Source organism: Perognathus longimembris, chromosome 17 (genome assembly GCF_023159225.1).
Source record: "Perognathus longimembris pacificus isolate PPM17 chromosome 17, ASM2315922v1, whole genome shotgun sequence".
Taxonomy (NCBI): domain Eukaryota; kingdom Metazoa; phylum Chordata; class Mammalia; order Rodentia; family Heteromyidae; genus Perognathus; species Perognathus longimembris.
Genome location: NC_063177.1, coordinates 45,663,805 through 45,680,647, shown reverse-complemented (window position 1 = coordinate 45,680,647; position 16,843 = coordinate 45,663,805). Strand labels below are relative to the sequence as shown.

Genomic DNA, 16,843 nt, shown 5'->3' with positions numbered 1-16,843 from the left:
CCCTAATACACTGAATGTCATGTCAATGTAGCAAAAATATTATTTTTCCTGTCAAAAAATTCTTTATGGTAATGAATTAGATATCACATGTAAATCTCATGCATTAAAATAAAAGTGGTCAAATGTTTTTGCCAAGTAAAAGAATTCACTGGCAACTGAAGGTACCTATTTATAAACTCACAAACATAAAAATACCAAATATTGAGAACACCAGGATGGAAAGATCTTAAATTTCAAAATCAATGCTATTGAAAAAGCTCAATGATTCTAGTATTCAGTGTGACGTATTATTTTAGTAAAGTACAAACTTTACAGAACTTTGCCATAGTTTATCCCACACATTATGAGCACATTTAGTTATGGCAGAACCTCATGACCCATAGCAGCAGAAATGGCAGAATACAGAACCCAAAACCTGTCCTTCTAACAAAGGCAATGGAACATCCCCAAGAGTATTATAATTAACTTTTGGGGATCTTAGGAATCTAAAATATTGTAGTACCTACAGGAACACTTGATCAAGAAAAACGAAGGAATTTTCTAAGAACAGAAAATTCTGTGATAATTACACTTAACTCTACATCTCATCCCTTCTCCAATTCAGTGGCAGTCTTGAAAATAAGGACCTGAACTAGTGCCAAAAGCAGCACACACACACACACACACACACACTTACACACTTAAAACGGGCTGGGAATATGGCCTAGTGCCAAAGAGTGCTTGCCTCTTATACATGAAGCCCTGGGTTTGATTCTCCAGCACCACATATATGGAAAATGGCCAGAAGTGGCTCTGTGGCTCAAGTGGCAGAGTGCTAGCCTTGAGCAAAAAGAAGCCAAGAACAGTGCTCAGGCCCTAAGTTCAAGGCCCAGGACTGCGCCCCCCCCCCAAATTAAAACACTGGTTAGATACAGCACTTGCTTAGAGAGTGTTAAGGCCCTAAGTTCAAATGCAGGCCAAAAAACCAGAGCTCTTTGGAAATATTTTAAGAGAAAAAAAATCAAGTAGGCTTACAATGCTTAGTTTAGCAGAATGAATTTCATATTAACTGACATTTGGGAATTGGCTTCCCTCTGTATCAACCACCTAAGTGTGACAAACATCAGGTCGAGTGACAGGAGAAAGAATTAGCACTTGGGACTGGCCCCTGGCTAGAAAAGCCAACATGTGAGAAGTGCTAATTAACAAATACGTAATTAACAAATGTAACTTCAAGCAAAAAAAAGAGTCAATGACAGCCATTTACTTAGATTAGAAAAGACAAAGTAAGCTACTTGAAGTCTTCAAATATCAACCATCAGTAAAGGATTGTATCTTAAAGCTTATCAATTTTATTAAGATCCGTCCACATCTATCACTAAATCAGTCAGTACTAATTGTTCACAGTCTCCTAATGCCAACGTGAGAAAAAGAAGCAGACTTACCTCTTCTAAGCTGGGGAGCGAAGAAGAAGACACTGTTCGAGATGACAATGGGTGAAATGGCTCTGGACCAATAGCAGGTGGATGATTCTGTATTTGTACAAAAGGGTTCTGTGGTGGCCTGTGAGGTAATGGAGGCAGGCCATAGGGAAAGCCTGGTCCTATTAAGTGATTAGGTTGCAAGTTAGCAAAAGTCCATGCACCATCTGGTGCCAGGTATTTCAAGGGGGGAGGGGCTAGGTGTTCAGATGGCAATGAGAAGGGAGAGCTGAATATTGGAGGTGGAAGGCGTGGCTGTGGAAATCCTGGGTTGTTGGCTACTTCAATGTCTCTGCTGTTGTCATTAAAAGTAGAAAAGTGGCTACTGTGGTCTGTGGTGGATGGGGGAGATGGGACTGCTGGTGGGCTTCTAGCCTGAACCTGTCTATATTGCAAAAGTCTTGATTGAGGTGGTGGCATTTCAGCTAGCTCTCGAGTTTCACTTTGATCGCGATGAGACAGCTCTCTGATTAAGTCCTGAAACCTACACAAACATGAGAATATGAGAAAAAAAATAACAAAGAAAAGGCTCTGCTATGTGAAGGAGAGCTTAGGCAAACACATATATAATTTCTACAAACCAAGCCATAATACTTAATCATACCTAGTATTAATTAGTCTCAAATAGGACTGACACTCAGTAGATGCTGAACTAAAGGCACAAAATATGACAATTACTTGATTTTTATCTTTTCCCTTTGCATTAAAAGCATCTCTTCTACACTACAACCATAAGTTATATGTGCTTAGCATGATAGAGAGCCTTGTCCAGAGATTAGGAAACATCTGACAGTATTATACAGCACTGGCTCAGAGTTGGGACTAAATATTCAAAGTTACCTATTGCGATAAGAAGGCAGAATTCTGTACTACTAGGGGAAAGAAAAGATATATTTATAATTTGTAACTTTTGTCTAATAATTTACTCCTATCTTCATTCATTCTTTAAGTATTACTACTAACTATATAAAACAAAATCACAACAAAAAACCACCCACAGTGATGGTATGTTTCTCTTGCAGAAACCACAAACTAAGAGGCCAAACTGACACCTGACCCACAGTCGATCATCCACATCCAGAACTTCTGTATTTTAGTCAATCACAGGAATTTTGTAATGTGCTGAATTCAAGAAGGCTAGCACTTGATTTCTTTGAGACAATGTTCCAGCTGAAAGCTAAAATGACAACTATCAAAAAAGCCAACACAGGTGATATTTCTGAGGCTGTTTCTATATGGGACTACCTTGAGAACGTTGTTTCTGCTTCATCTTCGACACTGCTGGTGAGCTTCCAGTCTGCTCTCACTGGAGGCTGATGGAGGCCCAGAGGCGGCTGAGGAAGATGCTGGAGGTGAGGGTGGGGATGGTGTGGGTACGGAACACTGCCCTGGCTGAGATAGGCGTGGTGTTCATTCCACTGCTGTAATCGCGCTTGCTGCTGCCTCAATGTTTCCAGAGCTACGCTGCCATGTATGCGGTCTGAAGAAAAATTTGCCAAAAAAAAATTGCCTTCAGGCTTTTAGAGCTTCAGCATTCATTTTTTTCCAGTTTTTACAACCAGATTTTCTTTACATCCAAAGAAATAGCTACAATTTGACTTTACATATTTGCCAGAAACCAGAGTTAAAATAAAGACAAGTAGCTATCATTATTTAAGCATTTGGAACTAAATTCTGAGTACTACTTTAAGTGGTTTTTTCCCCTAGTATTATTTTAAAAATCAGTCTTGACTGAATTAATATTGAATAATAGTTAATGTCATTTGAATAAATAGTCTCTGGACTTTTCACATGCAGGAGTGATAGACAAGCTTACCTAAAGCCTCTCCTATAGGCAGTCCTGGGGGATTCTCATCAAGGAAGTTGTTGAGAGGTGAAGGGAGGATGGGGCTGGGCTGAGCAATGGCTCTCAGAGGACTTTGGCCTTCTTGCAGCATGGCAGGGGACTGCTGTTCAGGTATCACAGCCTCTGCAGGAGGAGACTGTGGCCTTTGAGAAACCGCATTATTAAAAAAAGCATTGCTGGGTCCTGCTTGATAGGCAGGAGAGAGCTGAGGTGGTGGCGGCTGGGGCTGCGGATTCAGCGGGCTTTGCTGTTGGGCTACCTGATTTGGCTGGGGTGGCATCTGATTTGGTTGTTCAGGCAAATTATTCTGCTGCTGGTTTAACAAGGTGTGCTGCTGTGCAACTGGAAATGGTGGTCGTGGCAGTTGGGGAAGCGGATGAAAGTGGCGATTAGGGATTGCATATTGTGCGTGAGGCGTAGGGAGAGGAAGATTTATCTGTCTGGGATTGAGATTATCTTTGCGAGGAAATTTGCTATTGGGATAAATAACACCAGGACGCGATTCAGGACTTCTATTCTGTGGGTTTGATTCCAAATCAACCTAGAAAGGAATAAGAAGCCATTTTATAACTGCAGAAAATCTGAGTTCAGTGGTTCTCTATTTTTCCCAATCCTAAAACACTTAAATCTATGATACGTTGTTAGCAGAACAGCTGCAGAACTAGGTGCTGAATCAATCCCTTTTTGACAATCCAATAAAGAATTTTTGTTTTTGTCATAAAAATAAGGTAAAAAGGCATATTAAAGTTGAGACATCTGATACTGATATTTTATTAACATATCCACTTTAATTCTTTGAGCAGCATTATTCTTTTTTTTTTTTTTCTTGGCCAGTCCTGGGGTGTGAACTCAGGGCCTGAGCACTGTCCCTGGCTTCTTTTTTGCTCAAGGCTAGCACTCTGCCACTTGAGCCACAGCGCCACTTCTGGCCATTTTCTGTATATGTGGTGCTGAGGAATCGAACCCAGGGCCTCATGTATACGAGGCAAGCACTCTTGCCACTAGGCCATATTCCCAGCCCCAGCAGCATTATTCTTAATTTCATATATTCTTCCTTTTACATAGAGAATCATTAGTTTTCTTCAGACATAAATAAATAAAATGTATTCTTCTGATTTCATTGTTTCTAGACATCTATTTCCTCAACAGATCATTATTAATTTTAAAAACTTGCTTCAATTTGACAATTTTTTTTGGCAGGGGGGCAGTCTTAGGGCTTGAACTCAGGGACTGGGCATTGTCCTTGAGCTTATATGTTCAATGTTAGCACTCTACTACTTGAGCCACAGCACCACTTCCAGCCTTTTCTTTTTATGTAGTTCTGAGGAATCAAACCCAGGGCTTCACGTATGCCAGGCAGCACTCTACCCCTAAGCCACATTCCCAGCCCAATTCAACAACTTTAAATGAACTAGGATATAACCGGCTCCATTTGGCAATTTTGCTACTAGATCGTATTGATATTTTTCCATTAACAAATACAAAGAAAATACCTATGAATACAATGTTCCTGATGCTGGAGAGTTCAAGAAAACAACAGTGAGACTCAGCCTGTGTCCTCAAGTGCTCACAGCAGGGTCTATAAACCATGGTTTCTATCATTCTACTTCTAGTCCACTCAACTTTTATGAATGAAGTGTTTTGTGTGCGTGTGCGTGTGTACACTACTCCTGGGGCTTAAACCCAGGGCCTAAGAGCTGTTCCTGAGCTTTTTGCTTAAGGCTAGCACTCTACCATTTGAGCCAAAGCTCAACTTCTGGCCTTTTTTTTTTGGTGGGGGGAGGGGAGGAATTAATTGAAAATAAGAGTTTCAGATTTTCCTGCCAAGCCTGGCTTTGAACCATGATTTTTAGATCTCAGCCCCCTGAGTAGCTAGGATTACAGGCATGAGCCACTGGCATTCAATCTGAATAAAATTCTCATTAGAATAGTCACATCTTCATTTATACCACACTGAGAGAGATAAGAAATTGTTATACAGACAGTACAGCCCACAAAGCCTAAAAGCTATCTTTCCTTTTATAAAGTGTGCTAACTAGATTGAGTCCAGTAGAGGATACCAACATGTAAACATATAGTTAGAAATGCTGAAAAAAGGCTAAAATCCTAGGGTCTAAGATCCAGAAAAAAGGCTGAGATCCTAGGGCCTAAGAAAATTAAAGAATGGGAAGTAGAACTGTAGTTCCAAGTGGTAGAGTGCTAAGCCTTGAGCACAAAAGCTAACAGTACTTAGGCCTTGAGGTCAAGCCCTATGACTGACAAGAAAAGGAGGGGAGGAGAGGGGAGGGGAAGGGAGGGGAGGGGAGGAGAGGGAAGGGAAGGGGGGAAGGAAGGAAGGAAGGAAGGAAGGAAGGAAGGAAGGAAGGAAGGAAGGAAGGAAGGAAGGAAGGAAGGAAGGAAGGAAGGAAGGAAGGAAGGAAGGAAGGAGAAAATTAAGGAATGTTTTACAAAGACAATCTTATTTGAGTTGACTCTTACTTTAAAAAAAAAAAAAAAGCTGGAATATTCCAGAAAGGGAAGAACATCATAGCTAAAGGTAATAGTTTCTACAAAGGTAGAGAGAGGAAGACACAGGAAATTTTGCTTAGGAGAGCTAAAGCTTCACTTGTGTATGTCAGTTTCCTCCTCTTGACATAGTAAGGAAGTCCTAGAGTCAAACTACATAGACTCTGGACAATTCAACACAAATCCCATTAGGCTATGGTAAATGATGAAGGAAAGGTTTTGGAGCTGGAGAATGTTGCTGTCCTGAAATGGCAGGTTTTAGCTTAATTAAGTGGTGACAATACAGAAACCAAAATGTGAGGGGAAAAAAGGGCAATGTCTTTTCCAGCTCTGTTAAAGCACTCCATAAACTGCTTTGAAATGTATCATTTTCCTTACGTTTCAGTGATCAAATAGTCACTGAAAACTGCAGAGTATGTATTCACCAAAGGCTCTCGAGCTGGGCAGAGAACTTATCACTCCTGGAAAACAGAACAAGCAGCTCATTCCTCAAGAGCTGGGGTACAGCTGATGACCAAGCTACTGCAACAGAGGCTTGCAATGCCTCTGAGCACACACTCATCACTCATCACCTAGGTCAAATGGACTTCCATTACATGTAGCCTTTCAGGTCCTTAAACTTAGTGGGTCAACATAAATTACCTAGAAAGGAAAATGAAAAGGGTGACAGCTCTGTCTCATCTTCCTGAGCAGTTGCCAGGCCTGTTTTCTAAGTGTCTTAGAACCTGCTTCAGGTTCTTTGTAAGGAAACCTTCTCCCTATAAAATGTCCATCTTGTCACTCACTGAAGCTACATCAGTCCCTGGAAGCCACTGATGATGTGCTTGCTCTGATCACCTAGAAGAGACGGTGATCAGACTTCAGGGCTCTGTGGACAGGCTGTTGCTTTGATCACCCCCACCCCCTGTGCCCAAGAAACTTGGCTCATCACTGCCACTTGCTATGCACAATGATAGAGTATAAAGGAGCATGTAACTACTATTGGAACAAGTCTTCGCTCATTGCTGTCCTTTTCTAATGGCTGAGGCACTGTATCAAAGAGAGCTACAAGTTCTCTATTTTTCCTGGGCCCCAAGCAAAGTATTAGGGTAGAAAAGAAATAAAACAGGTAGCCTGGTGCTCTAACAGAAATTTGAAAACACTGATTGAAAACATAATGTGATAGATACTCGAGTACCTTAGTTTCAGATTCTGACAGCACCTAAGGCTCTTGTGGGTGGTTTGTCCCACACTGCCTCTAACTGCACCTCCTGCTGCTGCTGCTGCCGCCTAGTCCTGAGGTGCCACTTGGCCTTTTCTCCATACCCTTCCCAAACATACCCCACCATCACTTCAGCTCCCCTGACTATCAGGAGGCTCTTCTGGCTGCCTCATTCTCCTGTAGCTTCTTCACCTTCTCTCACTACTCTAAGTCAGAAGGTACTTATAAGACTTAGGTGACTAAACAAAAGTAGTTTTTGCTTAAAGCTAGGCTGAAAGTAGAGATACAGATTTATACATCTTTAGCAAGAAGTGTGTACTGAAAATCAATGTCTGGACTAATTTATAGTAAGCATCTTAGAATGTGAAGAGAAGTGAAACAGTGACAGTACTTTAGGAATGTCCACATAAGGGTTATTTAGTGTTACAAATTAACAGAGCAAAATCTGGTTAAGTTCAAGTCTATGGCAAAGTGGTCTCTTAATAATAACAAAAAGAAGTAGAAGGTAACTAGGCTTAGAAAAAACAAGCAAAGGAATGAGTATATGCAAAGGAAGAGAGGGGTAGGTCCACAAGTTCTACTGAGATTAAGAAAGCATTCATGGGCTGGGGATATGGCCTAGTGGCAAGAGTGCCTGCCTCATATACATGAGGCCCTGGGTTCGATTCCCCAGCACCACATATACAGAAAATGGCCGGAAGTGGCACTGTGGCTCAAGTGGCAGAGTGCTAGCCTTGAGCAAAAAGAAGCCAGGGACAGTCCTCAGGCCCTGAGTCCAAGGCCCAGGACTGGCAAAAAAAAAAAAAAAAGAAAGCATTCATGGCACTAACTGATTCACAAACAAAGAAGCATGGCCAGTAGGAAAGTTGTCAGGTAGAGTTAAAGGGTGCATGCAGTAAGCGTGAGGAGAGAACAAGGCAACAGCTCTTCCTATTCTAAGATCACTGTAAACAATACATCTGTAACCCTGTTTTAATTTACTACCATGCCATGCAAAGTCTCCAAATTCAAATCTATCACTCAATTAAAGGAATTAGGGGGTGGGGGAAGATTAGGTAAAGGAAATAACAGGCAAAGAAAAAGTGACTGGTTACATCCTGTGAAACAACAAGTATGAAAGATAAGCATCATAAAGAACACACTTTTCTTCACCCATCAGAACAAGGCATCCACTACAAGGTAAGCAGCATACCTGTTTTGGTTCTGGAGGTTTTTTCTCTGGTGTTCGAATCTTATTAATTTCAGGTCCAGAATTATTTGTATCACTTTTACCTAAGAAAATATTTTAAAAATCTTGTAAGTTTTCGCCAGTGGATGTGACATTCCCAATGACTATCCAATATTTGACAATGCAGAATATTAACACTATCCACTCATTATTACTAATTTATGTTACAATATGTATTTTTGTTCTTAAATTTTCAGAGTTGCAGTTTCTCTGGAGGAAATTTACAAATGAAGCAAACATCACTGACAAAGCAAAAACCTTTGAAAACCTTAAATGACTGAAATGACCAATTTCCAGACATTCATAGCTTCATTTTCTTAAACATACAAAATGATGTAGTATCTTACCTCTGTATAAAGGCCCTATGCTTTGTTCATCTGCAAATGCACTTAAGTAAGAATTTAAATAGTATCAATCCAATTTAGTACAGGAATCTAAGCTGAATGTTATGGTTTGGACTCTAAATGTTCCCTCAAGTCCATCATCTTGGTCCCCAGATCTTCAGGACTTGGTTTTCACGTGAGGGCTCACTGTGCGGTGGTAAAACCTTCAGGGATCACTGAATGCCCTTGGAAGAGATATTGGGAGCCTGTGTCTTGCTCTCCTTTTGCTTCCCTACTGCTATAGGTAAGCAGACCTCTTTCACCATACTCCCACCAAGATGTTCCAGGTGCCACAGACTCAAGGCAATTGGGGCCAAGTGATTGTACTCTGAAATCTGAGCCCATAAACCACAGTAAATCTTTCCTCCTTCTGTGTTGTTTATCTTAGGTGTCATAGTGACAGAAAGCCAACACATTCAATAAAGATATTTGGAAAGAAATATTAAGTTATAGTGCTTAAAGGTAAAGGCAAATAAATATAACTGGGTGATGAATCATAGAGGAAGCAAAAATTAAGGCTTTAAAAAAGTATTACTATAATAATAGACTTGAATAATGACACACATGTGAAAAGCTCTTCATGTATAAGATTAAACTACTATATTGTTTAAGTTCCTTGAAGGAATCCTTGCTATAGGTTCTTGTTCAAAAACATTCTTTCACTCATGCCACTACTTTTTAAATGAATCATTATGCCAAAACCACATGGTTAGACAAGATGAAACTGGAAGATTGCATGTTGCATAAGAAAAAATTGGTCAGCTTGAAGATACAGCAATAAAACTACACAAAATGAAACACAAAGAGAAAAAAGTTGAAGGACAACAATGAAAAGAACACCCAAGAACTTTATGCTATGGGTAAATGCAATCACTAAAAATGACAGGGTGTGAAATAGGAAATGTATCTGAATAGATAAAGGTAGAAAATTTCAAAACATTCTAAAATGTTTAAAACAAGATTCAATATAAGAAACAGGAAGAAAACTAAACACCTTAAAACTAACACCCTAAAAAAGAAAATACCTTACAAAAATAAGAGTAAAATAAGAACATTCAGACACATAAAAGCTGAATGAATTCATTACTAGGATACCCTGAAGTACAAGCAATGTTAAAAGCAGGAGGGGTGGAGAAGAGAGGGGAAGGAAAGGGAGGGGGCAAGATTTTCTTGCCACCTGCTTCCCTTCCGTGGTGCTAGGGATCAAACCCAATCCCTCATGCACACTACGATCTCCATTCCCTAAAGACTTACACATTCCCAATGAAAATATCAGCAGGTATTTTTTGTAAAAATTAGCAAGGTGACTATAAATCCCTGCAACAATTTTGGAAGAGAAGGCTGGAAAACTTACACTGTTCTCATGGCTTTTGTAAGGCCATAGTAATCAAGACAGCCTATTTGACACAAACACAAACATGAAGAACATAGATTCCAGGTTATGGTAAACTAATTTTCAACAAAGGGGTCAAAGCAGTTAAAGGAGATAAGTACAGGGTTTTCAAAAACTTTTGCTGGTATACTTCAACATGGACTAAGTAGTTTTAGTGGTAGAGTACCAGCAAGAGACTGAGATCAACCCTGGTACCAAAGTGAGGGGGATAAATGGCCATGTGCTCAGAGAAAATCTTTTTTTTTTTTTTTTTTGCCAGTCCTGGGGCTTGGACTCAGGGCCTGAGCACTGTCCCTGGCTTCTTTTTGCTCAAGGCTAGCACTCTGCCACTTGAGCCACCGCGCCACTTCTGGCCATTTTCTGTATATGTGGTGCTGGGGAATCGAACCCAGGGCCTCATGTTTATGAGGCAGGCACTCTTGCCACTAGGCCATATCCCCAGCCCAGAGAAAATCTTTTCAAAACATGTTCTCAGAATGTATAAACACAAACAACTCAATTAAAAGGTGAGTAAGAGATATAAATTGCGTTTCTGGCAAAGAGGACATCTGTATGGTAAGTAAACACAATGAAAAGATATTCTATATCATCCATTAGTTATTAACAATAAGAGAATTTATAATACATGCTCTCAGATACTGAAAACTGAAAAGAATGACAATATTAAGTGCTCGTGAGAATGTGAAACAACATACAACTTTAAACATTACCAGTTTACAATATGCTAAGCTATCTCTCTCCTAGATATTTACCTAAGTAACAACTTATGCTCATAAGAGCCAAAAATTAAGACATAATTAACATATCCATCAATGACAGATAAACATGTTGTAGTGTGTCCATCTAGTGGAATACACATCAACAGTGAAAGGAGTAAAAACTGACACATACAACCCAATGAAATAACAAAAGTATTAAGCTGAGTAAACAGAGCTGGATGAACGGAACTACACTCTGTATGATTCCATTTGCATGACATACTGAAGTCAGAAGTGTGGGGCAGAGGCAAATTAGTGGTACTCATGGCTGTGTAAGAGGACAGGACTGAAGGCAAAGGACCTGAAGAATCTTTCTAAGGCACTCTGCACATCCTATATCTTGGTTTGGTGGTAGTTAACTTCTGTATATTTGTTAAATCTCATGAAACTATATATTTATACTGTCTATAAATTATACTTCTGAAAACGTCAAAAAACAGTAGGGAATTTTTCCTATAGCATAAGAAGTAACTATATTAACTATCCTTAATAATATTAATGCTTAGTATACCACAAGAATATATGCTAACAAGAGACTTAAATGACCACTTCAACTTAAAGTATTCAAGATACTTAAATATTAATATAGCTTAGAAAAATCAGTAAAAACAATTCCAAGTGGTAATGGTTAACCTAAAAGATCCTTTGAAATAGTATGCAGTTTGTATGCATACATATTTGTGTCAGGTGAGGTATCCAAGCCAACAATCATAGTGGGATAGCACTCTGCAGACCAGCAATTTAGGAAGAGGAAACCAAGCACAGCACCCTACCATTTCGATTTTGTTCATGTTGATCCTTCTCTGGATGCTGGTTCTGTGGCTGCCCTATGCTGACAGGTGGGTGATGTCCAAGGCCATAAGGTATAGGAGATCCCCGTCCATGTGTCTGTAATAAGTTCATATTGTAGGCCATCGCTGCCTGATGTGTAATAATTCGAGGATCAACTGCAAATCTACCCTGGTATCCTGTCCATGGTACCTAGGTTAGTATAAGAAATAAAGTAATAGCATTAAGTATATTTTAGAATGGAAATTAATATAGTGCTATTGATTAGGAGAAATCAAACACATGCATATAATAACTTTATCAACACACAAGAACACATGATGATTTTACCAAAACAATAACTACAAAGTCAGTGCCACTTAAGAGCAATAATTAGTAAAATCACCTAAGAGCAACAACTGGTAAAATCATTTCTATGTCCTAACTGGTCAAAAGTTGGCTAGCCTAAATCTTTAACATGAAAGAAAAAAACAGATTATTTTTGAGTGCAGAAGAAATTAAGGAATTAAATCTGGTAATTATTCCTTGAGGCAGTTAGTTTATATTCTTGGATGATTTCCCCTCAAATGTATAGAGCACTATGTAAATTACTTTTTAACTCACAACTGCATTGTTACATAGTTAAACAGACTGAATAAGAGAAGGGGCAAGAAAGTTAAGAGAATGTACAATAAGTGTCAACTCAAATGATATTCCAATATGCTGGGAATAATGCAATCACTTCATGTTCATTTCCAGCAGGCAAAATGATCACAAAACTAATGTTTGTGATTAATTCAACTCTACCTTTTTGTTTTCAAATTTTTATTATCAAACTGATGAACTCTACCTTAAAATATAGAAACAGGAAACCTGTTTGTGTATGTCTACATAGATAATCTCTGCACATGAACATAAAAGGGACAGACACATAACTACTACCCCTATTATTTTTATTACAATGTAAATGCTAGATATGGACTCTTAGAAATCTGTTATAATAAAAGTTTCATTGACCTCATAAGTGAAATAGAAATGCTAACAGACTTACTAAATAAAGCAGATGATGCATCATGTTGCCAAGCTATCTGGGAAGAAACAACTCAGCTGAAGTGTAACATACAGGAGGAGAAGCAAGAAGTCCCACGCTCCTCACTGTGAACTACTAGGGCCAACATGGCTATGAAACATTTGCAATGAAGCAGTTTCTTCTTTAGAATGTATGCAGAGATGTCAAAGATCTCTGGCAATGATCACCTATGCCACACAAGTTCTTCACTTAAATAAAAACATTATTTCTTAGGCTAACATTTCTGAATTTGGAAATTCTCATGTTCACTATAAATTAAAATTACTGAAATACCCAAATACTTTGAATGAAATAAAAATGAGTTTATATAGAAGACTGAAGTTCTCTTTTTAAAAAATGTCCATAGTCTAAGAAAGGATGCAGTAATGTTTGTAAACAGTGTATTTCATAAGGCATGGAATTTCTCAGAAGAAAACCAATCCACAAGATTTGATTTTCTATGCATCTTTGCCTCCACCAATAAGCTATTCCTTAGTTTGTGATTTATATAAGGACAAATTGCAAAAGACACCCCCCCCAAAAAAAAATCACTCTACAAAGGAGCTACTTACTAGCTGTTAACTTTCAGCCCAATTTTCCTCAGAAAAAAAAATTTTTCAGAAAACTACACTAAAGCTTCTAAATCAAAACATCTAATTCCCAAACCTCTTTGTAGTCACTGATATAATCCAATAACAAATCGTAAACGACAACACATATTTCTTGGTCATTTCAAAATTTAACGTTGAGTTACTTTAAAAGGTGCTTATACACACCTGTTAGGAGATTGGGAAAGCTGAGGTACAGCTTTCTTAGCCATGTTCAAGACAAACACCCCGCCCTCCCCACAAAAAAGGTAGGCAGAATTACCACTGCTTTAGTAAAAAGTATTCACTGTATTTGGTAAAAAGTATTTCAAACATCCACTTACAGGTAAAGGCACCGACATAACTACATTCCCTCCATAGACAGCAGGTACATAAAGTATACTTGTCCCAGTATGAGGATCTATTCTTTGAACGGGGCTTGGAGATTTTCCCAAGTTTGGGTGAGGTCCAAGAGGGGGTGGAGGAGTGTATGCTCTAATAGGATTGCCAATAAGTACAGAAGGACTGGGCTGAACTGAAAAATAAACAGAAAAAGGATGCACTCAATAGCTATTACAGTTACCTAAACAAAAAATAGTTTGAATCATCCAACAACAAAGTAGACTTCCCAGGTGTGCCATAAAGTATCTTATAATCAAATAATTATCAGTGTGGAAGAGTAAAGTATATTAAGAATCATAACCATTTTACAATGTTTTCTAAAATAAACTTCAGCTGTACAAATACTCCTTTCATTAATTAGCATTATTTTAGCTTCTGAGAGGTGAAAATACCAGCCAGACACCCAGGCTTCTATCTGGGAGCAATTTGCTTACTTCTACCTACCTAGAATACTGAGATCAGAAGGATCCTGGTTCAAGACCAGCCCAAGTACCCTCTCCTTAATAGCTAAACCTAGAAGCTCACACTTGTTATTTCAATAATGAAATAGGTGGAGAGTGATCCAGGTGTCATAAAGTAGGTAGAGAGCAATCCAAGTGAACAAATTCAAGAAAAAGCAAGGCCCTATCTCCAAAAAAAAAAAAAAAAAGGACTGGAGCCCAGCTCAATGGTAGATCACATACCTGGTGAGAATGAGGACATAAGTTCAAAACTTAATATTGGAAAGAAAGACAGACAGAAGAAGAGAGGGAGAAAGAGAAGAAAGGAGGGAGACAGAGAAAGGGGGAGGGAAAAGAGAAAGCGAGAAAGAGAGACAGAGACAGAGAGAGAAACACCAAGCAAGCACATGTTCCCAGGAAACAGTTGGGAGCAGGAAACATACAGTTCCTAAGAAAACTGACTTGCAATTGTAACATAACCCATTAAAAAAAACACAAAACTAAGCAATCATTACCTTAAAAACTCTGCAACATTTAAAAACATTCAAATAAATTTTATCTTGAAAATGTGTATGACCCAATATTTGTATAACAGACATTCCTGAATACTTATGTTGCACCTAAGGTTTAAATTTTCCCTCAATTAAAAAAAATACATATGCACCTTTCAGAAATGACATACCAATACACTGACAAAAAAAAATAACAGGTTTCAAAGTAACCGTTGAGTTTCTACAAAAGATAAAAGAGAAGAAGAGGCAAAGAACTTTTTCTTGTGGTAAAACTTGGGATTCATCTCTCTCTCTCTCTCTCTCCCCCCCCCCCCTTTAGAGACAGGGTCAGGTAGCCCAGGCTGGCATCAAACTCACGATCCTTCTGCTTCCTCCTCACAAGTGCCTAGCTTAATATGGTAAATACCTTATATGATAAAAGCAAATTTCCTTGGGGTCCATTTTTTTACTTACCAATTCCATCATTCTGGAAATGATCATTCTGGGTAGGAAGGAGGCTTTTCCCCTTTAGAGAAAAAATATATATATATGTAATTGTTAAACATGATTAATATTAGAGAATAAGAATCCTTTTCTTAGTTATATGCAAATTAAATATAAATTAAAATGTAAAAACCTGTGAGTTTATAGTCAATAACTACTAGATGCTTAGAGCCAAATTTCCTTTTAAAGTAGAGGTCACTGCCACCTTAGGTAATACATTGTTGGGGCTCCAGATTTCTCAGTTTCAAATTAAGGGTATCGAAACTTCTCTTTTGAATGAGTTTTTAAAATAAAAGTAGTACACAGTCAACATTAAACTTAAATTCTAATCCTTTCTTAGCTTCTTTATAAATTTCCTAAGATGGGAGGGTAAACTTGTTCAACACTCTGGAAAGCAGTATGGAGGTTCCTCAAAAGGCTAAAAATAGAGCTTCCCTATGACCCAGCAGCCCAGCTTTTGGGCATCTACCCAAAAGCAAGACCACACTAAAGCCACCAGCACATGTTCATCACAGCACAATTTGCCATGGCTAAAATATGGAACCAACCCAGATGCCCCTCAGTAGATAAATGGATCAAGAAAATGTACACATACACAATGGAATTCTATGCCTCTATCAGAAAAAAATGACACTGCCTCATTCCTAAGGAAATGGAAGGACTTGGAAAGAATTACACTAAGTGAAGTGAGCCAGACCCAAAGAAACATGGACTCTTATGTATTCTCTCATTGGTAATAATTAGTACACATCTAGGATAGTCCTAGTCCAAGATCACGAAGCTCAATATCTTTAATAATATATGAACACATAAGATGATGCTAAGTGAAATGAACTCCAAGTTATGGAAATAAATGGTTTACCATTGTCGTTGTTACTTTTAATGTACCATCTGAAATTATGCCACTTTCTTTTGTCTTTTTTCCCCAGGGTTTTACTCCTGATGTCACTGTTACTGATTTCAGTACCCTGGATAGTACATATATGCTTATTGGAACTAGGGAAGGGAAGGAGAACATCAAAATGGAGAGACAAAAGGTAAAAGGAAAACCAATACAACAGCAATACTTACAAAACTATATGCTAGGGGCTGGGGATATGGCCTAGTGGCAAGAGAGCTTGCCTCGTATACATGAGGCCCTGGGTTCGATTCCCCAGCACCACATATAAAGAAAACGGCCAGAAGTGGCGCTGTGGCTCAAGTGGCAGAGTGCTAGCCTTGAGCAAAAAGGAAGCCAGGGACAGTGCTCAGGCCCTGAGTCCAAGGCCCAGGACTGGCCAAAAATAAAACAAAAAACTAAATGCTGTAATCCAACTGTACAACTCATGGGGGGAGGGGAGAGGGACTGGGGAATAGGGGAGAAAAATGAGGGAGGAGGTAACAAGTTTGTTAAGAAATGTACTCACTACCTTATGTATGAGACTGTAACCCCTCTGTACATCACTTTGACAATAAAAAATAAATTAAAAAATTTCCTAAGAATTAAATGATAAACACAAAGTGTGTTTTTAAAGAAAAAATTCCAAACTTCTATTTGTGAAGATAAGAACCTTGAAAATAACAACAGGAATAGAAACATAGTTCAGGATTACGATATCTGCAGTGTGATTCATAGTATCTTAAAGTACAAAATTTTCTAGAGGAAGAGGAAATGAAGTACTGTCCTTATTTTGTTGAGAGAAAATCCAGCTAATTGCTAGGCAGTAATTTGGCAGTATATAACAGGCATCAAAAATGTGCATGCTTTAATTCTCTAATTCCAGTTCCAGGAATTTATCCAATGAAGTAATAATGAATTTGGGCAGAGA

At 38.6% G+C, this 16,843-nt stretch overlaps 1 protein-coding gene across 6 annotated transcripts in view; it reads right to left on the bottom strand.

Moving 5' to 3' along the window:
- The window catches only part of Helz (helicase with zinc finger), a 146,815-nt gene that overhangs the window by 16,980 nt on the left and 112,992 nt on the right, over positions 1–16,843 (bottom strand). For all 6 annotated transcript variants that reach the window (XM_048366932.1, XM_048366935.1, XM_048366933.1 and 3 more), the window contains 7 exons: positions 15,006–15,057; positions 13,543–13,733; positions 11,548–11,755; positions 8,205–8,284; positions 3,277–3,847; positions 2,706–2,940; positions 1,425–1,944 (listed from right to left, as the gene is read on the bottom strand). In XM_048366932.1, coding sequence (XP_048222889.1) covers positions 1,425–1,944; positions 2,706–2,940; positions 3,277–3,847; positions 8,205–8,284; positions 11,548–11,755; positions 13,543–13,733; positions 15,006–15,057 — 1,857 coding nt within the window. The remainder of the gene's footprint in view (positions 1–1,424; positions 1,945–2,705; positions 2,941–3,276; positions 3,848–8,204; positions 8,285–11,547; positions 11,756–13,542; positions 13,734–15,005; positions 15,058–16,843) is intronic.